Source organism: Epinephelus lanceolatus, chromosome 8 (genome assembly GCF_041903045.1).
Source record: "Epinephelus lanceolatus isolate andai-2023 chromosome 8, ASM4190304v1, whole genome shotgun sequence".
Lineage (NCBI taxonomy): Eukaryota > Metazoa > Chordata > Actinopteri > Perciformes > Serranidae > Epinephelus > Epinephelus lanceolatus.
The window spans coordinates 20,527,801-20,553,700 of record NC_135741.1 but is presented as its reverse complement, the minus strand read 5'-3'; the positions used below and the strand labels follow the sequence as shown (position 1 = coordinate 20,553,700).

General features: G+C 39.2%; 1 protein-coding gene across 1 annotated transcript; it reads left to right on the top strand.

Moving 5' to 3' along the window:
• Window positions 1-4,638: 4,638 nt before the first annotated feature.
• On the top strand, window positions 4,639-24,758 carry LOC144464191 (deoxynucleoside triphosphate triphosphohydrolase SAMHD1-like). Its single transcript, XM_078170403.1, has 17 exons — window positions 4,639-4,723; window positions 5,272-5,317; window positions 7,878-7,950; window positions 8,436-8,596; window positions 8,813-8,928; window positions 9,503-9,573; window positions 13,161-13,334; window positions 14,074-14,174; window positions 14,370-14,478; window positions 14,577-14,668; window positions 14,805-14,920; window positions 15,644-15,777; window positions 17,422-17,499; window positions 17,639-17,743; window positions 17,883-18,020; window positions 21,082-21,128; window positions 23,192-24,758. The coding sequence occupies exons 1-17, from the start codon at window positions 4,639-4,641 to the stop codon at window positions 23,259-23,261; spliced, it is 1,716 nt and encodes a 571-aa protein (XP_078026529.1). The 3' UTR covers window positions 23,262-24,758.
• The last annotated feature ends 1,142 nt before the right edge of the window (window positions 24,759-25,900 follow it).

Here is a 25,900-nt window from a genome sequence, read left to right as displayed (position 1 = left end):
GTGACATCTTGTACAGGCATGCTTCGACAGCGACTTTAAAACCCCTTGATGCTGTCTACCATTCTGCACTCAGGGTCATTACTGGTGATGCTTATAACATTCATCACTGTATCCTGTACAAAAAAGTTGGGTGGTCCTCTCTCTCTGAGAGGCGAGATTTGCACATGTATTCGTTTATTTCCAAGGCCCTTATTGGAAAGCTGCCTTCTTACATTAATTTACATTAACATTAAACTAGAACTAATGACTGGCTTACACTCTACGTCCCCCGTGTTCATACAGAGCTTAGAAGAACTGCTTTTGGCTTCTTTGCACCATCAACCTGGAACACACTACACAGCACTGATTAATTTATTAAAAATGAATTCATTGGTAACTGTTGGTCATTTTAAATCCACAGTCTCAAACCTTTTCATTTCTGTTTGTACCTGTTTTTAATTGATTTTGTTGTTACACTATTTTAATTGTATTCATATGTTTGTTTTATTGATTGTCCTCTTTCTTGCTCGACGTCATTGTAAATGAGGGCTTTGCCCTCAATGATCTTCGAGTTTAAATAAAGACATATAAATAAATAAATGAAGTTTTACGGTATATACCTAATTGAATTGAAGTTTCGGTTTTACTTATCTTCCTCTGGCTATACTCTCTGTCTGTCTGATGAGGTGGATAAACCAGTTTTATATGCCAGAATCATTTATTGAAAGTGTGGTGTCATGTTGCTCTGTAAACACTGCAGCTTGTGACTCTGACGTGGTTGGTTGGTCCTATGTGCAGTGGCAGGTAAACACTATGAAGGAGAAATTGAGTAGGACTGGTACCTGCTGTCTGTTACTGCAGCCCAACACTGCAATCCAGCAGTGCATTTAACATACTGTGAGGGAACTACCTGAGTGTTACTATCAGTTTTATCTGTATTTTTTATTAGTATGTACCCACAATAATTTTCATTTTGAATTTTTTGAAAAACACTTAAAATCGATCTCTTCTTAGGAAGTTTGCGGAGGGCGTGGATCATCACATAAAACTGTATAACATCTCAAGGGCTTCACTGATCAACATGCAACTTTGTAGGCATATGACCACACATAATCTGAGGGGACCCCTCCATTATTGACCCCATCAAACAAAATGGGGGCCCTAGAGAGCTAATTTCTTATCTAGGCCTAAAAGCCATATGGATTTTTACTAAACTTGGTAGATATGTAGAACAGGACGCCTCAAGGTGACTGGAGAAATGTAACTCTAATTGGCAACTGGGTGACGTTATAACAACAGAAAAATGGCTAAAATGCAACAGATCGCTGTGGCTGCAATCATACTATCAAATTCACAAAAAAACTGTCTGAATACATTGCTCTTCTTAATGGGTTCAGTTGACTATTTAATCTGCAATTTCCTATGACCTGTATCCCAAACACACACCATGTGAAACTGTACGTGGGCAACTGTGCACTCAGTGGGTATGGACTAGTTTAGATATATTTTAATTACTGATGTGGTTAGTGTTTTGTTAAGAACTGAAAATGAGGTGAATAAAGATTAACATGATTATACTGAGATAAAATAAAGATAAAACTTCATGTAAACAGGATTACTAATAAAGATAAAATAAACAAAGAATGGAATCACCCTGAATTAGGTGGTGAATAAGCTGACAGGCCGGGTCACAAGAAGGTAACTAAGAGTATTTACTAAGTACTGTAAGTGTAATTGTGAATTAGTCATGCTTTTTTATGCTCGATCTTTGTCTTTGCTGAGTAAAACACAAAAAATTAGTAACAAAAACATACAAAACGAGTAAAAAAATATATAATTACGCACACACATTAAAGGGGAGCTATTATGCGTTTTCGTATTTGGAGTCTCATATATCATGTTACAATAAAAGATGTTCATGTTAAAGGTGGTCGAAGTTTTAAATAATGAGGTAAATGACAAGACAATTTCCTGGGTTTGAGGACACTCCCAGGGAAATGTTGCCATAAGCAAGCTCTGTTTTGATGCTTTTTTTTGCACTCTGGCACCTTATTTTTATTAAAAATACACAGCTTAATCATTGAATAATTGAAATGTGTACCTCTGTCCAGCCTACTTTACAGATTTCTTGCAAGTTGTGATGTTAAAAATATCAGCAGTTTATAGAAATTAGCATTAGTATTGAGTAGAAACAGAATATCTCACAACTTCTATCATTAAACATTTATTAACTATAGTTGGTGGAAAGTAAGTCAAGTACTGTACTTAAGTACAATTTTGAGATACTTGTACTTCACCTGATTATTTCCATTTTCTGCTGCTTTATATTTATACTCCACCACATCTCAGAGGACAATATTTCACTTGTTGCTACATTTATCTGACAGCTTTAGTTACTTTGCAGATTCAGATTATGAAAACAAAATATAAATTAACTAATACATTATAATATTGTTATTTTATTTGCACTTTGGTAATTAATGTGCAGTGTTCTGCCTGCTGAGCTGCAGCCATATGCACTGAATGTCATATACAGAGATGTAGCAGAGGTGGCATTGCAATGTGAGGAAACATAATGACATAAAGTAAATGAAGCACATGTGTAATATTGAGTATATTAGGGGAATATGTGTCAGGCAAATTGCAAAAGTTACCCACACCTTGGTTAATCTTTGCAGCTCTAATGGGGTGTATTATGTATAAATAGCTGTTTTTATTTTTTATTTATAGCTGGACGTTGAAGAGTGCATGTGAGTGTGTGTGTGTGTGTGTGTGTGTGTGTGTGTGCATTGCACTATGTGGTGATGTGTTTATGCATACATCCTGTGCCATGGATCATCTCATGATTTTGACAGAGTTGTAAAGAAAATAAACTGTATTGGTCGTTAAAAAATACTCAAAGAATTTAATAAGCAGCGACCATAAAACCAATTAAAAGCCAAGTCCCAATGCCCAGTCCCTTTTACGAGCCCAGTGTGGCTCCACATTTTGACAAATATACGCCTGTCTCAATTAGACGCTGGTCTGGTTGCCAAGCAGTACTTTTTTCTTCTTTTTTTTTTTTTTTTTACTTAGTTCCTCAGATGTTGGCTACCTCTAATTATGTGTCCATTCCTCGATTACCCTCAGATCAAAAGAATTAAAAGGTTTTTTAATAAAAATGAATCCAAGTTGTGAGTATTGTTTTAACAGGACTGTGTCGGTATGCCAGGTGCTGTAATCCTCGAGTGTCGTAACTCTCTGTCTGTCAGAGCTAGATCGAATGAATGATTCATGATTAATATGTTATCTGAAGCCAAAATTTTATACAAGTAATATTCATACTGATTTAAATAAACAATTTGATTGTATTTTCCAATCTTTGCTGATTAACAGTTTTGTGTGAAAGTAAATGAAAGGCCTGTCCCAAATATAGGCCTGTTGACTTCAATGATTTAAGCAAATAGTAGCCTGGGCTATTAAATGCCCCAATTGTAGTCAGCTACATAACATATATTTTTAACCTGTCGGTTTTATCTGGTACAGTTCCCACAGTTTGGAAGGCTGCTTTTGTGTCTCCACACACTACACAGCACTTAAAAAATGAATTCACTGGTAACTGTTGGTCATTTTAAATCCACAGTCTCAAACCTTTTCATTTCTGTTTGTACCTGTTTTTAACTGATTTTGTTGTTGCTCTATTTTAATTGTATTCATATGTTTGTTTTATTGATTGTCCTCTTTCTTGCTCGACGTCATTGTAAATGAGGGCTTTGCCCTCAATGATTTTCGAGTTTAAATAAAGACAAAAAAATAAATAAATGAAGTTTTACGGTATATACCTAATTGAATTGAAGTTTCGGTTTTACTTATCTTCCTCTGGCTATACTCTCTGTCTGTCTGATGAGGTGGATAAACCAGTTTTATATGCCAGAATCATTTATTGAAAGTGTGGTGTCATGTTGCTCTGTAAACACTGGAGCTTGTGACTCTGACGTGATTGGTTGGTCCTATGTGCAGTGGTTGGTAAATACTATGGAGGAGAAACTGAACCGGACTGGCACCTGCTCTCTGTTACTGCAGCCCAACACTGCAATCCAGCAGTGCATTTAACATACTGTGAGGGAACTACCTGAGTGTTACTATCAGTTTTATCTGTGTTTTTTATTAGTATGTTCCCACAATAGTTTTCGCTTTCATGCTCACTTTTTCCCTCCTGTGTGCTCTCTCAAAAATGCAGATAAGCTTCATCAGCAGGAAGATAACCAAATAAAATGAAGACAAAACTGGGAGTGGTTTTTCCTGGTACTATTTTGGGTCCTAAATAGATGTGTCTAACTTTGTTCTGCCAGGTGCTTAATGATTTCATCAGCGTGTTTTTAAAGTCATCCCTGTGTAGCTGTGGCTTTATGCTTGGGCTCACTGGGCCTTATGCAAGAGCATTTTCCTATACTTATCCTGAGTCTCTTTTTCTTCTGTGGAGTTTGGTCCTTTGAGTGCTCCAAGTCCGATTCACCAAACCCTCGTAACTGCACAACATTCTTGTGAATTTCATGTCATTCTGATGAAAAGCAGCTGTGCATATTTGTGAGATTTAAAGGTGCTGTATGTAACTCTGGAGAAAGACAGGTGATTGTTGAGTCTCATTCCCAGGTCGTCAAATACCGACGCTTTGGGGTGATGGTTCAACCAGACGACCAACCCAAAGCATTGGTGTTTGACGACCCGGGAATGAGACTCAACAATCAACTGTCTTCTTCCAGAGGTACATACCTTTAATCATTAGCACAATCAGTGGCCATACATTTCAATGTAGGGCTACCTCTGCTGCGTTTATGGCCAGGTTTTGTTTCACTTTTGATAGTCGGTGCCCTGAAATGTTTTTGTTGTCTACTCTGTCACAAAAGAATTTTACTATCACAACAGTGAACAAACTTATGTGTGGTGGAGACATTAAAGACAGGTATTGTTCAAACCTATGACGAGTGTATTGAGGACCCAAATGCTGCACTCTGAAAGTCAGTGACAGTTGGTCATGACCTTTAATTAAACACAGGCAAAGAAGGCACTTGGGCAGATGAAGAAACACAGTTTGTCTTCAGGCCCAGAGCCCACACACAGACCAGGTGAGTAGACAGGACAGGCAGATGAGCCGACGAGGGACCAGCAGGAGGTAAGTCAGGCGATGGATCAAGGAGCCGACAGGTAGGTGAAAGGAGAATACACACACAAGGCAGTGTGTAGCGTCTCACAGACAGTTCCTGAGCTGCAGCAGGCCACTGACATCCATCTCAGCCTCCTCTTCCACGGCAGGTGAGTTGTCCGGCCCTGAGGATGGCTCCTCCTCAGGGGAGCAGAGGTAGGAAGACTGGAAAATTACTAAAGGAGAGGGAGAGCAGGGCACCTGGGAGGGAGGAGCTGTGACAATAACATCATTAGTGTGACTATCCTGATATAGCCAGCGCTCGTCAGATCAACATCAGAAATGACAAACAGCTACGACCCCTGGACGCTACAAAGAATTGAACTGTGATTGATGGGAAGTGGATGAAACTTGCGAATACCTACAAGACAAAGAACGAGGACATAGGTGGATAAATTTAAAGGTAGGTTTTCTGGTTTGGTAAAATTAATTGATGACTAGTTTTCATCTCACTGCTGGCTGAAATAAGTTAGCTGTTGAGAACAAGCTGTTGCAGCTGTTTTTACAAAAAAAAAAAAAATAAATAAATAAAATGTTGTGCAGTATGGTAGAAATTATCAAGGTTATTTGTCATAATAAATACAATGTAATATAGGACTGCTATTACACTGTTTCTCCATTGTATACACATATGAAATTAAACTATGCACACAATTATGAAAACTTGGAACTCATGTATCAACACCAACAAATGTTTTTTTGGTCAGCCTTCCTCTCCGTTCTCTCTGCTGCTCCATTTTTCTCTGACACAGCAGAAGTCACCTGAGGCCTTTGTAATGCTCTGACACAGGATTGGTGTGTTTTGCTAATTGTGTTTGAGCAGGTGAGATGTGAGTAAGACCAGCTTGTTATTACAGTGTTTCTCCATTGTATACACATTAAACTATGCACACAATTATGAAAACCTGAAGCTCATGTATCAACACCAAGACTCCAGCTGGCAAAACACACTTTTCTTACTGTAGTGTTTTACAAACAGTATCAGATATTAAATTACTGTGAGTTTTGCCAAAACAGGTAACATTTGTGTATTCTCAAAATTCTGACAATGTCGCAGTATTACAGTTTTTTCTCAAGTTATTTAAACACATTTCCTGAAACTACTGCTTCCTTTTTTTCTCCATTTTTAAAGTGTTGGGTTTTTTTGTCACAAAATAAGCTGCATTTTTTGGTGTATGTATTTTCTGTAAAGACTGTTGCCATATTTTAATATCATACTGTGGATGTATCAGATAAACATTGCATCGATACAATCTAGGTCATAGCTCATTTGACAGACAAATGTGCGTGCGTCATAGAATATGGCGGACATTTGTTCGGAAATGATCTCCACCTGGACTAAACTCACAACCCAGAGTCACACTGTAAACCTATAGTTGACACTGTAACATTGTTAGAGTTGTAAAAATACTCAGATGTTACCTGTTTTGGCCAGACTCACAGTAATTGAAGTGATAGAGTAAGTACAATGAGAAACACTACAGTAAGAAATGATAAGAATGTCTTTCTGGGGATGTGATGATGAAATAAGTGCTCAAATACAAAAAGGTCACAAAATAGATATTTATTTGTTTCTGTAATACGAAAAGATTTTCATCTGACTGTAAAATAAATGTTTTTTGGTGTATATATTTTCTGTAAAGACTGGTGCCGTATTGTAGTATCATACTGTGGATGTATCAGATAATCATTGCATTGATACAATCTAGGTCATAGCTCATTTGACAGACAAATGAGCGGACATTTGTCAATCAAATGAGCTCCAACTGGACTAAACTCACAACCCAGAGTCATACTGAATGTCTTTCTGGGGATGTGATGATGAAATAAATGCTCAAATACTAAACAGATATTTATTTGTTACTGTAATACGATAACATTTTCATCTGACTGTAAAACAAATGTTTTTTGGTCGGCCTTCCTCTCCGTTCTGCTGCTCCATTTTTCTCTGACACAGCAGAAGTCACCTGAGGCCTTTGTAATGCTCTGACACAGGATTGGTGTGTTTTGCTAATTGTGTTTGAGCAGGTGAGATGTGAGTCAGAACAGCTTGTAATAAGGGCGTGTTGTTTTACAGGCCAGATTTTTTCAGGTGAACAAAGTGTGCTAAATTATGCAAAAATGTGATTTAAAAATCTCTACTTGAGTTAAAACAATGGAATTGTGCTCAAAGTTCAGCAGTCTGGAGTCTTGGTGTTGATACATGAGCTTCAAGTTTTCAGAACTGTGTCCATAGTTTTACTCTATGTGTGTATACAGTGAAGAAAAACTGTAACTTTAATCTGAGGTAAGACTCTGGGAAGTGAGTTTAGTCCAGCTGGATCGGACAGACAAATGTGCACTGTATCCTATACTGATACAAAGTAAATTCACATTGTATCACAATATGGAAACAGTCTTTACAGTTTACATATAGCAAAAAATTGCAGCCTATTTTGAGACGAAAAAACCTAAACTAAAAGCTGAAAAAGGAGAAAAAACGGAAAGTATTTATACACAGTTTTAAAAATTTAAATAAGTAGCATGGCCTCATTAAGCCAAAGCATACAGTATATAAACAGTATTTTAATTGTTGCATTTTAAATTTCTCTGAGGTGGTTGCAGTAATTCAGTGCAAGAACACTCACCTCACTGGATTTATTTTTGTTTCACGCCTCACTTTTCTTTCTTGAACTCATTCCCTACTGTGCTCTTATGTACATTCTTTTTTCCATAGAAATCACTTTCTCCAGAAAATCCAGCACAGTATCAGGAAGCTTTGGAAGATGGCAGAGCAAGGACAGCACAAGGTAACACATCGTATTTAAATTAAAACATTTTCTATGTCAAAGTATAGCAGTTTGGTGTGGTCTCAAAGAGGTGTGATTTTAACTCTTCTCACGTGTTTTTTTTTCTTTCAATGATCTGCCATTCATTTGAATGGAAAAAATTATGTTGTTTTTTGTGATTTTCATAAAGACCGCTTGGTAAATCTCTGTTGAACAAGAAGAATAAACACAACGGATCATATATAGTTGCCTTGCTGTTGCACAGCAGGCACCCTCAATAAAGGAAAACTAGTTCACTAATTGTACCTTTACTGGAATCTCCTGGGTCATAGATAAACTAGGTGTGTCCCATTTTTGTTGTATTTTGTTCTATCACATGCTCAGTGATCCTGTCAGGGTGTTGTTCAGCCATTCCTCTGTAGCTTTGGCTTCATGTTTGCTTCTGGTTTTACTGGTACTCTTGTAAACATAACAGGACTTGGTTTCTGTTCTATGTGCTGTGCCAGGTGTTTAATGATCCCATCCACGGGCATATGACATTACACCCACTGCTCGTCAAAATCATTGACACACCTCAGTTCCAGAGACTACGAAACATCAAGCAGCTTGGAGGGGCTTACTTTGTTTACCCTGGAGCATCCCACAATCGCTTTGAACACTCTATTGGGTAGGTCCGCATATTATCAGATAGATACAGTTTTGTGTCCCGAGCAAATCACAATCCAAAGCAGGAAGAAAAGCACCTAATATAACTGATACAACCAAAGCAAACACATTAGTATAGGTATAGTAAAAGTTGATGTTTCCAGTTTTGCAGCAGGATACTCGTGTGGTAATTGTGTAACCCGTTTTTTGTTGTTGTGTTCTGTATGTGGGGATAAAGGGTGGGGCACCTAGCAGGAGAACTTGCAAAAGCTCTGCATGCAACGCAGCCAGAACTCCTCATCACTGAAAGAGACATCCTTTGTGTGCAGATTGCTGGTCTTTGCCATGACCTGGGTGAGCCCTTTGACCAAGTGGGAGAGCACTTATTGTGAAATATTTGCAGCAAGGGCAACAATTGTTTAAATGTACAACAGCTTTTTCAGACAGTCTCTCCTGGAAGGCAGTTATAGTGTTGGCACACATTTGTAGCTACACCAAAAAAGTGGCTCCCTCATTCATTATCAGTGAGATAGACAGTCAATAGTCATGTTTTTTAGTCCGCAGTTAAGATCTGAGGTTATATTAATCATAGTCACTATAAATCATCATAAACAGATACGCTCAAATTTTTCTGGAAATTCTGAAATTAATATTAGCGCTGAATTTGGATGGAAACTAGTGTTTTATAGACACACAGTGGAACTGTGTGTATGGCATGACTACTGGTATGTTGTTGCTTTAAAGAAAATAATGCAAACAATAATAACAGTCATTTGCAGCAGATTACAAAACATATTTTTATAATATCATCAATATCAGTAAAGGCCTGTCTCTAATACTAGCCTAAAATAAAACAGGCCTGATAAGATACACTCACAAATGTTTCACTTCACAGTTTGACTTATGTTATGGTATCTCCCATATCTAGGACATGGACCCTTTTCCCATCTGTATGATGGGACGTTCATCCCCGAGGCACGTCCAGGACATGAGTGGAGGGTGAGAAACTGTTATTTCTGTTGTCCCTGACATATGACATGATATGAAATACTGTAAAACTTCAATTAAAAGCCTTGTCTCAATTAAACACCCAGTCTCTTTCACTAGCCTGGTGTGGCTACACACTTTGCTAAATGAACACCTGTCTTAATCAGACGCCTGGTCTGGTTTTCAAGCAGTTCATGTTTTATTATAGAAGTTCTTCAGATGTATAAAACCAGGTTGTTGGCGACCTCAAATCATGTGTCCATTCCTCTATTACTCTGTAAGTTATTCATATTCTTTTAGTCTGTAAGGGTCCTCACATCAAAAGAATCCAAATGAATCCTAGTTGTAAATATTGTTTTGCAGGATAAAGTGATGTTGTGTTGGTATGCTGGGTGCCGTAACTCTCTGATGTGCTGTCTATCTGACCTAAATCGAATGAATGATTCATAATTGAGCCCTAATGTTTAAACAAGTAATATTCATATTGGTTTACATAAACTGTTTGATTGTACAGTACAGGCCAAAAGTTTGGACACACCTTCTCATTCAATGCGTTTTCTTTATTTTCATGACTATTTCCATTGTAGATTCTCACTGAAGGCATCAATACTATGAATGAACACATGTGGAGTTATGTACTTAACAAAAAAAGGTGAAATAACTGAAAACATGTTTTATATTCTAGTTTCTTCAAAATAGCCACCCTTTGCTCTGATTACTGCTTTGCACACTCTTGGCATTCTCTCCATGAGCTTCAAGAGGTAGTCACCTGAAATGGTTTCCACTTCACAGGTGTGCCTTATCAGGGTTAATTAGTGGAATTTCTTGCTTTATCAATGGGGTTGGGACCATCAGTTGTGTTGTGCAGAAGTCAGGTTAATACACAGCCGACAGCCCTATTGGACAACTGTTAAAATTCATATTATGGCAAGAACCAATCAGCTAACTAAAGAAAAACGAGTGGCCATCATTACTTTAAGAAATGAAGGTCAGTCAGTCCGGAAAATTGCAAAAACTTTAAATGTGTCCCCAAGTGGAGTCGCAAAAACCATCAAGCGCTACAACGAAACTGGCACACATGAGGACCGACCCAGGAAAGGAAGACCAAGAGTCACCTCTGCTTCTGAGGATAAGTTCCTCCGAGTCACCAGCCTCAGAAATCGCAAGTTAACAACAACTCAGATCAGAGACCAGATGAATGCCACACAGAGTTCTAGCAGCAGACCCATCTTTAGAACAACTGTTAAGAGGAGACTGCGCCAATCAGGCCTTCATGGTCAAATAGCTGCTAGGAAACCACTGCTAAGGAGAGGCAACAAGCAGAAGAGATTTGTTTGGGCCAAGAAACACAAGGAATGGACATTAGACCAGTGGAAATCTGTGCTTTGGTCTGATGAGTCCAAATTTGAGATCTTTGGTTCCAACAGCCGTGTCTTTGTGAGACGCAGAAAAGGTGAATGGATGGATTCCACATGCCTGGTTCCCACTGTGAAGCATGGAGGAGGAGGTGTGATGGTGTGGGGGTGTTTTGCTGGTGACACTGTTGGGGATTTATTCAAAATTGAAGGCACACTGAACCAGCATGGCTACCACAGCATCCTGCAGCGACATGCCATCCCATCCGGTTTGCGTTTAGTTGGACGATCATTTATTTTTCAACAGGACAATGACCCCAAACACACCTCCAGGCTGTGTAAGGGCTATTTGACCAAGAAGGAGAGTGATGGAGTGCTGCGGCAGATGACCTGGCCTCCACAGTCACCGGACCTGAACCCAATCGAGATGGTTTGGGGTGAGCTGGACCGCAGAGTGAAGGCAAAGGGGCCAACAAGTGCTAAACACCTCTGGGAACTCCTTCAAGACTGTTGGAAAACCATTTCAGGTGACTACCTCTTGAAGCTCATGGAGAGAATGCCAAGAGTGTGCAAAGCAGTAATCAGAGCAAAGGGTGGCTATTTTGAAGAAACTAGAATATAAAACATGTTTTCAGTTATTTCACCTTTTTTTGTTAAGTACATAACTCCACATGTGTTCATTCATAGTTTTGATGCCTTCAGTGAGAATCTACAATGTAAATAGTCATGAAAATAAAGAAAACGCATTGAATGAGAAGGTGTGTCCAAACTTTTGGCCTGTACTGTATTTCCCATCTTTGCTGAGCAACAGTTTTATATTCCTTTCAAAAGTGAAAGGAATTAAAGGCCTGTCCCATATAGACGCCTGTTGATGCAGTGATTTAAGCAATTAGTAGCCCGGGCTATTAATTGAAGTTTTGCAGTGATAACCACTGAAATCATCGTACATAGGTGAGTCGGGCTCAATGAGGAGAGGGGAGAGCGATTCTTGGTCTCTGCTGCTGATATTTTAGTGTGGGGCAGTGTGGTTCTTTCAGCCAGATGAACCTAAAGGTCGACATGGCACAGGCTTGAGAAGTTACAAGTCTTTCCTGTTTCAATACTCCATCTGTTACAATCAACAAAGTGAACCCAAGCACAGAACACAGACTCAGGAAGAAAGTGATACTTACACCTCTGTGAACAGATGTTCCTTTACCCAAGTTTGGACCTATTATGTAATATATAATGTGTGCAATTAAATATGGAATCCATCAGCTGTGTAATTCTGGGCTCATACTCATGTTTAAAATATCAATTTAATAATAATATTAATTATGAAAAAATAACTGTTCAGTCCTTCATTATGCTATCTTTGAATGAGCACAAATGTATTCATACAAATTTAGAAGAAAGAACTAAAATAACTGCTTCAAAAGCCTTATTACTATATTTCATAAATTCCCTCTCTAATATTTGTTTCATATTGGATACATCAACAAATTTCTTCTTCAAACAACTGCATTTATTCACGTTTCTCACCAAACGCTACATTTTACAAGATCACATTTGAACACCTCATGAGAACAACCTTTGCCCAATACTCATTTTACTGAAAAGAGCTTGAACACATCATAATGTGATTAATACGTTAAATAATTCTCCTCCTGCTGATGTCAAACACAGATTAGTTGTTCACAATGTGGCATTGTCAAGGAAACGATATGGTGTGTCACCTGACGTGTCGATGGACTTTACTTTGTCCTTTCATCCTGACAGCGTCCCGAGGAAGATCTCTGTTCATCCCAAACATGTTTTCTATTGTCACTACTGATGTGGTACAAAAGGAAAACATCGGCCACTGCCATCGGTGGATGTCATCTTATTTGCTAATAGGCCAATGGCAGTCAGCAAGGCTATTAATAAGTGCATCCTGAAATTAAATGACATCAACATGACATATTTAACAATGGAACAACAACAACAATGAAAATGTTGATTCTCCTGACATTAATTATTGGTGCTGTAATAAATGTCAGCAGTATAATGTAAACGTCAAACCTTGGTATAATGAACCCACACAAAACATTTGTAATACATGAAATTGTGTCATTCGCGAGGCAGAGTTTGTGCAGATTTTGGAGAGAGTCACTGTTGTTGGTTTTACACCAACACCCGTCACTGGGCATCTATCTATCTATCTATCTATCTATCTATACTTTTGCTATTAATTCTCATATATTGATGAATCTATGTATCTTGCAGCATGAGGATGCCTCTGTACAGATGTTTTATCACCTAGTGGAACGTAATGGCCTACAGCAGGAGATGGAGAGGTACGGCCTGGTGCTGCCTGTGGACCTGACCTTCATCGAAGAGATGATTGCAGGACCACTCAAAAAAAGACAGGGAGAACCGCACACAGAGACAGTTGATGAGGTTTGTTCCTTTGTTCCTAGCTAATAAGATCAACCCGTAGAGCTCTGCTGTTACTTCGAAATGTGTGTAGTTGAACTCAAAAGTTATGACTGCACAGATTGTAGATTCTAACATATTATATTTGCAACAGTGAGATTAAATCTGCCGTTCTCTTTAACTGTTATTTCCATCGTTATGTCCAATTGTTGTTTCTAATATTGATGACTATTTTGTTTACTTCAACAATTAATTTTCCTATCATTACATCAGTTACTTAAAAGAGAACTGCAGATGTAATTTCACTGTTACAAATATAATATGTTATATCAATCAGCTGTCAAACAGGTGTTAACGAGGTGTGAAGCTGTCATCTGTTTGTGGCTCAGTAAATGTGTCGTGTGCAGAGGATTGTGGGTCAGAGTAGCCAGAAAAGCATGCTGGCTTGCACACTGCAAAATCGGACAGGATGTAGGAGAACATCCTGGTATGTTTGGTACTAATGTTGTGCTGTGGACTGTATTTCTTTACCACATGGTCACTGGTTGTCTGTCATATATTTCTCCTTATATGTCTTGTTGTATGTTTCTTTTTACTGTGCCTGCCTCAGGAATCACTCCTTAAGGGGCATACAGAGTTATCTGAACTGACTAAAAGGTGCAGAACATCAGTCCTGCCTGTGTAAACTGTTTGAAATCATTCAGTATCATTATTACTACAGCAGCCAGTGTCTAATGTCAATAATGTGCTGTCATCTCTGCAGTGGCCATATGAAGGCCGTTCAAAGGACAAGTCCTTCCTCTATGAAATTGTGGCCAACAAACCAAATGGCATTGATGTGGACAAGTTTGACTACTTTGCCAGGTGAGGCTTGTTGTTCAGCTACTGAAGAGAAATTCACTTTGTGATGCAGAGTGACAAATTATTATGTGTTATTTCCCCAGAACAATTACAACATTCTCCTGATTTTAACAGTATGGAGCAATCTCCAGGGTGCTTTGATTAGTTTAACATAAAAAGCCTATTTTCTTCACACATTTCTTTACTGTCTCCTCTCAGGGACTGCCACCACCTGGGCATCCGGAACAACTTTGACCATCTCCGCTACTTTAGGTTTGCCAGGGTGTGTGAGATGGACGGGCAGAAGCACATCTGCTCTAGGGACAAGGTGCTGACTTTGCTACATCTTCTTTTTGATCGGATTTTAAAACAACAATCTGTTCAGATGATTAGATGTGACTAAAATACATGTAATTCTTTTAATAGGAGGTGAACAATCTGTATGACATGTTCCACACAAGGTACAGTCTCCACAGAAGAGCCTACCAGCACAGTGTGAACAACATCGTGCAGTTCATGTAAGTACTGACCCTTCTCAGGTTTATACTGAAACAACATTTTGCTTTGTCTGCTGTATGATGTAGCTTATTTCATACAATTGACTCTCTTGTATAATATACATTAGGTGATCACATATTGTATATGATTATCCAGGATTGCAGAGGCCTTTGTAAAAGCAGACGAGCACATCCAGATTGAAGGCTCAGGAGGGGAGATGTTCACTCTCTCCACAGCCAAAGATAACATGGAGGCCTACACCAAGCTGACAGGTCTGTAGATACCACTGTGTGCTGTAAGCTTGTGTTTTAACATTAATGCAGAGGGAGGAGTGGGCAGGATACACAAACCACCATCTGTGCCATGTTCAACAAAGACTACATGTCTTCTGAATTGTCCAAACATATTCTGTCAGACTCCTGTCAGTATTACTTCCTGTGTTCGATTGTTTTTATTTACTAACATAAATGATATGAAACACTGACAATTGTCTGAATTATTCTAAGAATTTTGGTGGTAAATGGCTCAGTTAGGCAACTTACCTGCACACATCATGTCATCAGCTGACATCATGTCTTACAGCCGACCCACTTTATTTGTGCACTTTAGCAGTTTAGTTACAACAATAACAGCTTAGCAAGCAAGGTCAGTACTATTTATAAACTAACACAAAGACATGGACGAATCTTACGTCTGACCCTCGAGTGAGACAAAGATCGTCTTTATGGGCTCAAAAACTCACCATGCCGAGCTAATGTTGCTAAGCTATGATCAGACAGTTGGGTTTAGCAAATAATTGAGAGCAGAACAAACTTGCTCAGGTTTATTCATGTTTTTTCATTAAGCAGAAGTAATTTTATCAGATATATTGGTGAGTTAAACCTCTTAGTTTACAGCGTCAGTTGTTTATTTGTGAAACACTACGAATGATTTTGTGACCTTGTCTTTGGTTTGTTCTAACTGATCTGTCTTCTGCTCTGTTGTTTGCCCTGTAGATGATGTCTTTAACCAAATACTCAACTCCTCCGATCAGGGCTTGGATGAGGCGAGGGAGATTCTACAGAGGATCATCACTCGAAACCACTACAAGTTACTGGCTGAAACAAAGTGTAAACCAAGCCAAATCAAGGTGTGCACCATGTGTTTTTGTGCCTGTACAGCAAAACACTTCAGTTTGACATGTTATCTATTTCACTGCAGCTATAAGTACACCAATGATCATAAGAGCAGGTTTTGTTATAACAGAACTGGATGTTGTGCTCCTTTTGTGGTTGATGAGCGCAGATGTCTCTATGGGTATTGTACCTGGATGTCATGTGGAGCGCAACACATTCCTATCAGTCACAATTACTATTACAATTACAATTACTATACAATTATCGCTGCACCTTTATGCATCAAAATGTATTTCTATAAATTCTATAGATTTCTATACATCATTTCTTTTTCCCACTGTGTGACTACCATAATTAAATAAACAGATGAATTTACATGCACACAATGTGACTTGACCAGATCCCTCTTTCAACTTCATAGAGGCTGAAATGCTTCCATGCCCTAACTTTTAAACCAGGGAGTTCCAGTCAGATTGCAGCCATCTACGGTTGCTCCTGCTAATCCATTGTGGGGATATTTATGTCGTCACAGTGTCCAGTATTTGCATACTGTAACGTTTCATAGGAAACAGTATGTAACTCACATAGTGTCAAATTATAATTAGTATGCAGCCTTTTTATTTTAAAAAGTAAACTTCATCAGTTAATGACTTAGTTGATTTGAAAGCACTTTACATTCTCCAGCCTGCATAAGAGTAACACAATGAGGGGGAGGTGCTTCGCTGTGTTGTTACTGACGTCTCCAGCAGTGGAGAGCAGGGTTTCTCTCCGTTAGCTCCAGGTAAAGCCAAGATGCTGAGCGGACCAGGAACAAGATTTTTGAGGTGAAACAGACTGAGCACAGATTTATTTTCTTCACAGCAGAGGTTTTAAGTTGTTTAACGCTGCAGCATGTGTTGATCAGCTGGTCTCGTTTGTTTACATTACTGCTGATCATTGCTCCATATCATTAACATCAGTTTCTGAGTAATGGCATAGAAAGTATTCACGTTATACTTCACATTCACTTTGCAAATATTGTTATTTAGATACTTAATCAAAACATGCTCGGAATTACTGCCTTTGTGAAGATATAGCCTGTTCTCCCTCCTAGCTCGCCAAATACTGCCGCTTTGTCAGTGACTTTGGCATCAGAGACCGACGCACAGAAGCACCTTTCATGGTGATATGTTGGCAGCAGTTTGTAATGGCACTACGCCCTACTACCAAAACAGGCGCATGAGGGTACCTAGTGCGTCATATTTTGACACGTATATCCACTTACAAAGCGGCGGTATTTGAAAAGTTGGGATGTGAACGTGTTGATATGACTTACAAGTTAACTCTAGCATGTCTGTGCTGTAGATTGTCTGGATGGCGCACTGCTCTCATGGATGACAGCCCCCAGCTTACATCATCATTTTGCAAAAGCTCCATTTTCCCCATACACAGTAAAATATTCATATTAAGATTTATATACTCTGAATAGCGTTTTGAACCTTTGAATAACTGATCATGTTTCAGTGTGGACAGACGGCCAAAAATGAGAAACAAAAATATGTTTTTTTAATTTAAATTTCTAATGTGGACATATCCTTACTGTGTGTTGTCAAGATGGACTATAACTCAAACCTCTTGCCCCTCCCACTTGTCATCTTTTATCCTCCCTCCTTAAAAAGATGTTTCCCAGGTGGAAAGAGGCATTGCTTAGTGACCTTCAGGATGACAGGCTAAACCCAGAGGACTTTGTAGTTTTAGTGAGTTTTTCGTCTTATCACTTTTACTTCACTTTTCTTTCAATCTTGGCTTTTGTGGATTGAGATTTATTTTGTGAGATGCTTGTCATAATTAACTTGTGAATGTTAAATAGGGCTCTGTCTAACCCTTCTCTTTTAGGACAGTACTATGGACTATGGGAGGAAAGACAAAGACCCAATTGAAAAGGTGTATTTCTACAGCAAGAGAGATCCTACCAGAGCATTCCATATCCCCAGAGAGCGGGTCAGAACTAACGCAATGACAACAAAATCATCTCTGTCTTTCCATGAGCTATTTGTTCCTTGGGTGTATTTCTTTATAAGACAGCCTCTGTTACAGTATGGCATTTTTCTCAAGTTTATGCTGTTGTCATTCTTGTCAGGTGTCCAGCCTCCTCCCAACATGCTTTTCTGAGACGCTCATCAGGTTTTACTGTAAGAAGACTGATGAAGAGCCACTGGAGCGTGCCCGTGTGTGCTTTGGGTACTGGTGCGAAGATAGAGGGTTGCCAGTGCCTCGGGTAATATTAGGATCTAGGCTGTTAAATATAGAAAAGTACTGTGTGGGGCCCTCAGGCTTGAGGTTCTATTAAATGGCAGTGATACTGTAGTCTGTACTAGGGATGTCACGATACCAAAAATTCAGTAGTCGGTGCCGATACCAGTAAAATTACACGATTCTCGATACCAAAGTCGATACCACGGTAAAAAAAAAATCCTAAGATCCCATGTACTTAAACAAGAAAAATAGTTTATTAAAATATTTGCATATAAAATAACATTTCTATCAACAGATTGATATTACTTATATACAGGGGGGGAAAGTAGTTTTAAAGTCTTGCCAGTACTATTACCAGAACCTTCATTGCTTCATATTGTTCACCTCTCCCCGCTTCATGCGTTTTTAAAGGCAAAGTCAAAAACCAAACAAACAAATAAAAACATTTTCAATATTTTACTGTACCTGTATGGAGTAGAAAGAAATTAGACACTTCACAATGTGTATAGTAAAATATTTGTTTTAACCTCTCCGCCTGGACACTGATGTCCTTGCTCCCTCCCTCCTCGCTCCTCCCTCCTCTGTTAAATGGTATCTCACAGGCGCACTACGTCATCAAACCATGTGATGTTTGGTACTGCCGGATTCAGGAAGCTCTTGGCTTTTCAAAAATAACATTCTTTTTCTTTTATTTTTTATGGATTTCGCACCAGAGCAGCCTAAACACACAAAGTCCAAAATCGCGATGAGTGGTGACAAGTCATGTCATGCCATTTTTCGACAGGAAAAGTTAAAAGATTACTTGCGATCTTATGTGGAGCCGTCTGTGGACACATAGCTCTTTTATAAAAGGTAAGAGTCTCACTCGTACCACTATTTTTGGCTGAGATACACCGTCTAGAAAGTGGGATCACAACTTTCACGTTTCACATGGCTTTATTTGGTGATATTTTATGGTGTTTCTGTGTCATAAACAACATCAGCTATCATAATCACACCTGATTTCAATAAGGTAAAATGTTTGAAGCTGGCTGAGTGTTGTTTGATCACTGATAGTACTGTTTTGAAGCCGAGTGAGCGCTCTTGTCATGTGGAGCTCCGCATGGATCTTTTCATGGAAAAAACACTGTAGAATGGTCATACTTTGAGCATCTTCCTCAAATTTGAAACAAATGTTCATTGATAGTGTGCCTACATCCCCACAGTGCCATTCACCTGCTCAGATGAAGCCACAGACAGACTTCTGCTTACATAACATATTACCAGCATTGTTGCATGCTGTTCTTGAACAAGAACTGCTCCTATGCCGACTGTTCCTGCATTGGCTATGACCTTGGTGGGAGCATCCTTGTCAAATATGCCAAAGTGCCGGCCTCAGCTAGTTTTTCTTTAAGCGCTTTGGACGCTTGTTTTTGCTCAGGCCCGAAGTGAAACGGTGTGTCCTTCTTTGTTTATCTCCACAGAGGCTCTGATATGCTGGTGAACTGGGGTATTACGTAATCGGCTACTGTAGCCAGCTAAGCCCAGAAAGCTGCGTACCTCCGATGCATTCTCAGGTTCTTGTGCCTCAGCTACAGCTCTCACTCTCTCTGTGGTGGGACCATTGCCCTCTTTGGAAAGTAGCATGCCCATGAATATTAACTTGTTCATGTTAAACTGACACCTCTCTGTGTTTAGGGTCAGCCTACAACTCTCCAGTCTTAACAAAACTGCATGGAGTCGTTGATCGTGGGCATGAACGATTATGTCATCGGAGATATTCTCTACCAATGCCAGACAGTGTTGTTGCAATTTCGTGTTGGTATTGTTCACTTGCAGAGAAAACGCCAAATATGAGTCTCTTATACCTAGAGGTAGACTCACAAGTCAGTCTTTAGACGCTTTGCTTAACTAAAGACTGATGTCTTTCTCCCTGATTTTGTGTTTAGATGGACGGATACAATTTCAGAGTTTACAAAAACTCCCTACGTTGCAGAACCGATAGTAAATCTGCAGCGCGGTCCATCTGTGGCTCGCTGAACTCTTGTGCTCGTACACATAGTCCGACTAGAAACACGTGTAGCGGTACAAAATGGCTCAGCTGCGCTCGCAGAAAATGCCCTCAAAGTTAGTGGATGTTTGTTGCGTTTGCGGCGACATTCTCGCCAACTAAAAGAAACAAACATAATCTTTTACAAGGCCATGACTCATCCGTCCGGCCGAACAATACATTGGCATTGGCGGACGAGAAAAGGGGGAGCGCACATTTCCGGGAGGGCGTGTCCTTTTCAAAAATGCAAGAGGCGGTGCTTTGTTGCCGGCCGTTTTCTCCAGTGTGTTAAACACACTTTAGAAAGGAGTGTCCCCAGACTATCAGAAGGCGGAGATCTCTGATTGTCTGGTGGCGAGACTAACCTAGAGGTACCTGTATGCACTGCAAACATAGTGATGTCTCTTGACTCTGGTGTGAGCTCCAGCTGGTGGTAGCCCCACTTTCGGTCCAGTTTTCTGAAAATGGCTGATCCATTCATTCCTTGTAAAAGCTTGTCCACTGTGGGAATCAGGTATCTCTCTGATGATGGCTGCATTTGCTCTTCTCATATTGAGGCACATTCTGATGTCACCTTCTGCTGCTTTTGGGGCGAGTACAACAGGATTCACCCATGGTGTGGGCAGATCTACTTATTTTATAATGTCCATTTCTAGCAGCTGATTTATTTTTTTCTCTACTGCTTTCTTTAGATGGAAGGGCACCCGTCTCAAGGGTTGTGCCACAGGTGCTACACTCTCATCAATATGTAGACTTATTTGCTTGGTGTTAGGATAGTGGTGTTAGTATTTTAAACGTTTAGTATCGGCCATCCCTAGGCCCTGCTAAGGGGGTTTCTGATGGACATCGCAAGCAGCACTTGCCACAGACGGCCGGGGGACACTAATTATAGTCTAGTTCAGCCGTGCTGGCAATGACTGTCACAAACCCCTTACAAGGTCCCTCCTCCCCTGGTCTGCCCTCCCTGTCAGCATCATATCATGAGAAGCATGAAGTGTCCTCATATTAGAAAATATATTATTAATGCTAATGTGTGATAACTTCTCTTTCAAAGATGGAGAGAACAAGAGCACAGAGGGGGCCGGCAGAAGATCCTCACGGGTAAGAATGTTCAGATAAAGTGGAGGAAATTTAAAGCTTACATAAGTAATGTAACTCTTTCATGATCTTTTTTTATCAAGCAGTGGATATGCACATAATATTTTGTTATCAGGTTAACTAATGATGTTAAAACAACGAATGAATGATAATCATTTTTGAGTTATTCAGAGTCTGTGTGAGAATACTGGATAGTTAGGACAAACACAGGCTATGTAACTGTGTAGTTTGCAGTATTGTGGTAAAGTTCACAGTAATGGACTAATGTGGCCTGATGCAGGACAGGCTTTGGTATCCATGCTCACTGTTAGCTTGGGTCAAGGGTAGCAGTCATCAATTTGAATTTAAGCTGATGACGCTCTTTAGTATCACTTGCCAAATTGCATGTTGATGCTGTGGCTAAGGTTTGGAAAGCAGCCCTGACTGAATGATAGCCCATGTAAACTCTGCTGATACCTATATTGTAGAATGCAGCCCAGAGCCACAGCAGCCTTAAAACCTGTTGAGCCCTAAAGTCCCCCAACTGGGGGGTATCAATACACTGATCAGAAGAATATAGTGATGTTGCCCATCAAATTTAACAGCAGAACCTCAGCTACAAGGCTGTAAAGAAACTTTTTACATGCCCCAAACTCAGTTTTAACATCAACTAAATAAACAACAACAACAACTAACTCCAAACAGCATCGATATCCCAACGCACTCGGTATATTTCGGGCTCCAACTCGACCACATGTTATTCAAAACACACACCATTCATCTCAAATGAAAGCTGAGACTCCACTCTTTCCACATGTATACTCCAAATCACTCTCCCTTTAACCATCACAGAGCTACAGCCCAAAGAACAACAACAACAGAAATCTCTTTGCCAAAATATATTTGTAATATGGCTCTTAGCTTATTAATTTCGCCGTAAAATGCGCATTCTGCTGTTCATTCACGCTCCGTTCGCGTACTACCGAAAGTTGTCAGTCATTCAAATGAATCCGGGCGGAAAAAAAGGTTCCGGGGGAACAAAAACAATGACCACACACAGCAGCCGACATCTCCCCACTGCGCGTTCTGCTGACTCTGATTGGCTTACAGTGCTGTCAGTCTCGTTTTGGTGGGTATGGCGTCATTCTATTGGCTCTAACGAATCAAACGAGGTGTCAATCACTCAAATCGGCCAAGCCGTCGCGGAATTACGGGCATCCAAATCTCAGAATAGAAACAGGTTCAAATGTACAGTAGTAGGTGCATATTGGTCAGTTTGGAGTGGGAAACAGAGTAAAAAAATTAAACAGACAGTTGTATGTGTATACCCTAAACATCAGTAGGGATTTACAGAAACAAAAATGAAAGAAATAGGATTGTACATGACAAAAATCGCATGCAAACATGATGCAATTTTGGAGAGCTCACCTGAATTTTCTGTACTATAACCTCTCTAATGTTGTTTTGCTTCACTTTATCAGAATCAGCCTTTGCAGAGTTAATGTTCACATATTGAGCTATATGATTTAATAGAGGTTTAGAGCTGCTGCTGCTGCTGTTGCTGCTGCATCATGCCAAAGGGATACTCATCCTAAAAATGCTTCTTTTTTTTTTAGGCAAACCTCAAAATATTTCATTTGTGCTGTGTGCCATCTTCATTTACTCTTCACATATAACACATATACTGATATTTACACATCTTAACAAATCTCACAAGTGTGCCCTTTACCATGACACCAGAAGTATTCAAATAGACCTTGTGGTTGCAGAGATATATTCATTTCATTATGGATATGCAATTTTCGAGCAGAGGCCTATAAAATAGGGTCAGGTACCAAGAAGGTCAGAGGATCATAAAGCCTGTTGAAAAAGAAAACAAGTCCACCGCAGGTGACAGTACAAATCAGTTTGGCAGTTATTTTGAGATGAATCATTTTTCTCCACTACACTGCTCCTATGGATTTGGGGGCTTCCCCACCAGGCCAAGCCCCACTTTAACCCCTGAGTACAGTGCCCTGCTTCAGTGATGATGAAGTTGATATCTCAGTGCACTGCTCATGTTAATATTAATGTCTTTTTTTTTACAGGCAGGGGGGAGGCCAAGAAGCACCACAGCAAAACCCAGAGGGAGAACAAGTTTTGGCAGATGGAAATTAAAACTGAAAAAAGAAGGCAAACACTCCCTGACATCACTGGTTTATTATGATTAAAAATGATTGAAAATGATTTAAATGTTCTGTAAGGTGAGCATGTTAACACAGCAACGTGTAAACCTTGAGGACCCTGAAGTACTTATAATCAGCACTTATAATCAGCTTTATTTTAGACTCCATCTGCAGCAGTATATGTCACACTACCACAATACTATACTGCCATTGTGTAATTCAGCTGTCAACAAATCAGTTGTCTTTGTCTGAAACTGAGTATGTATGCAGTATATTTTAGGGAATTGTTTTAGTCTCCTATCAATCACATTTATTCTTTTTTATGCATTCTCTGTGTATTCCCTCTGATCAGGGCAAGCTGTAAAGCACTACCAACATGTGCACTGGAGTGAAAGTGAACATATAATCTGAGTTTTAGGGACATGACATATCTAAAGGTGTTTGGTTTTGATGTTAATCGTGTGACTTAATGTGGTAATCAGATCAGATATTAGTTTGACTTTGAGTGATTTTTGATTAGAGGTTGTTTTTGGTGTTGTGGTTGCAACTTGGTCATTTTACTGTATCTTTGCTCACCTACTGCATTTATCATTATAGCCAAAGGGCTGAAAGACACATTCAATTTTCTCTTATGACTGGAAGTTGGGTGCAAATCTTGCTCAACAAATATGATCCCAATAAGCCAAACTGGGGCGCCATAATTTAAGGTAAAAATTTTGAACTTGAAAAGTCCCCTATACCATAAGTCCGACTTACATGGAACTTGGCACAGACATCTATCTGCCTGACTACATTTTCTGCCATTTTCAATATTTTTCAAACCTATTTATGACATCTCCTCCTAAACTGTAGGTCCAGTTTGTACAACTAACCAATAAACTTTGAGTGGGCGCGGCTTAGCACAGAAATAGGCCAATCATTAGGACACTTTCAGGAATGTCAGTGCAGGTACCTCAAACATACCCTGAAAATCTCATTCAAATCGAGCACTAGAGGGCGCTACAAATGCAGACTAGATTTACTGCCCTGCAGTTGTCTCTGCTAACCAGTCAAGTCAAGCTTTCATCCATGTCTCTGCAGACTGTATATGTAGCCGTAGACAATGTTTCAAACATGGAGATGCAAAGAAGCTATTTTAAAATGTGGACACTTCACACACATCTTCAATCTTTGAAAACAGGCTCTTGGGAAGCACTTAGTGTTTAATCTGTCAATATGAAATAAAATAATTAGGATTACTATTATGATGGCATTATATATCACTATTTCTCACTGTAGTCATACCTTAAAGCTCACTTTGCTTTCTTTGATGTAACCATCGTTGTGTTTTGCTAATGGTGTGAAAATGTATCAGATTCTTAATATGTGATGGGTCTGTAAAGAGAAACCTACCAAAGGTTATTAGAGCCTTTCAACTGTATTCCTATTGACATGGGTTGATAACAGATTATGCCTGTCTGTTTGAAATAAAACTCTTTTTCTCTCGTCATTGTGCAGTTTCACTTATCCACCCCCAGATGACATCATACATTGGTGTTTTTCTGCTGATGATTATGTGTCTGCTAAATGTTTCAACAATGTGTCATCAAAGAAAAATCTTCTGTGGACAAATTGTTAAATGCTGTATAAGCAAAAAAAGCCTCAAGGATGTTAATGAAAAAATGAAATCTTTCAGTGCTTTAAGTGTTAGGGAGTGTTTAAAATTCAATAAGGTATATACTGTAGAACTTCATTTAATAGCCCAGGCTACTATTTGCTTAAATCATTGAAGTCAACAGGCCTATATTTGGGACAGGCCTTTCATTTCTTTCACACAAAACTGTTAATCAGCAAAGATCGGAAAATACAATCAAATTGTTTATTTAAATCAGTATGAATATTACTTGTATAAAACTTTGGCTTCAGATAACATATTAATTATGAATCAGTCATGCGATCTAGCTCTGACAGACACATCAGCTCCGTGCATCAGAGAAAGAGAGTTTGACACTTGAGGATTACAGCACCTGGCATACCGACACAGTCCTGTTAAAACAATACTCACAACTTGGATTCATTTTTATCAAAAAACCTTTTCATTCTTTGGATCTGAGGGTAACTGACGAATGGACACATAATTAGAGGTAGCCAACATCTGAAGAACCCCTAGAGAAAAAAGTACTGCTTTTAAACAAAAAGAAAAAACTACTGATACATAATACACCCCAAGAGAGCTGCAAAGAATAAGCATTCAGAAAAATTATCAGTTATACATCTGAAATATCAGGAAACTGTCCAGTAACACATATTTCGATTAAAGTTCTGGTTCTTTTCTCCCACTGTGAACACACTGCCTGCACTCATCTATGTATAATTTACACACTTCTGTGTGAGCTCACTTTTTGTTCTCTACACATGGGTATTTTTATACAACTACACTAAGTGGCCACAAGATATCACTGTTGCTCAAATCTTTAGAGTTCAGTCTGCTTTGTTCCAATAAAATGTGCTCTGCTGCACCATATGCCCAACTAAGTAGTACTCTTTGGTCCTCTGGGGACTTTGGTCTTTCCTTCTATGATGATGACAGCCCATCTTGTTAGTAAGTGTATCTAGAAATATTTGTATCTCAACAAAGGAGGTTGGACATCT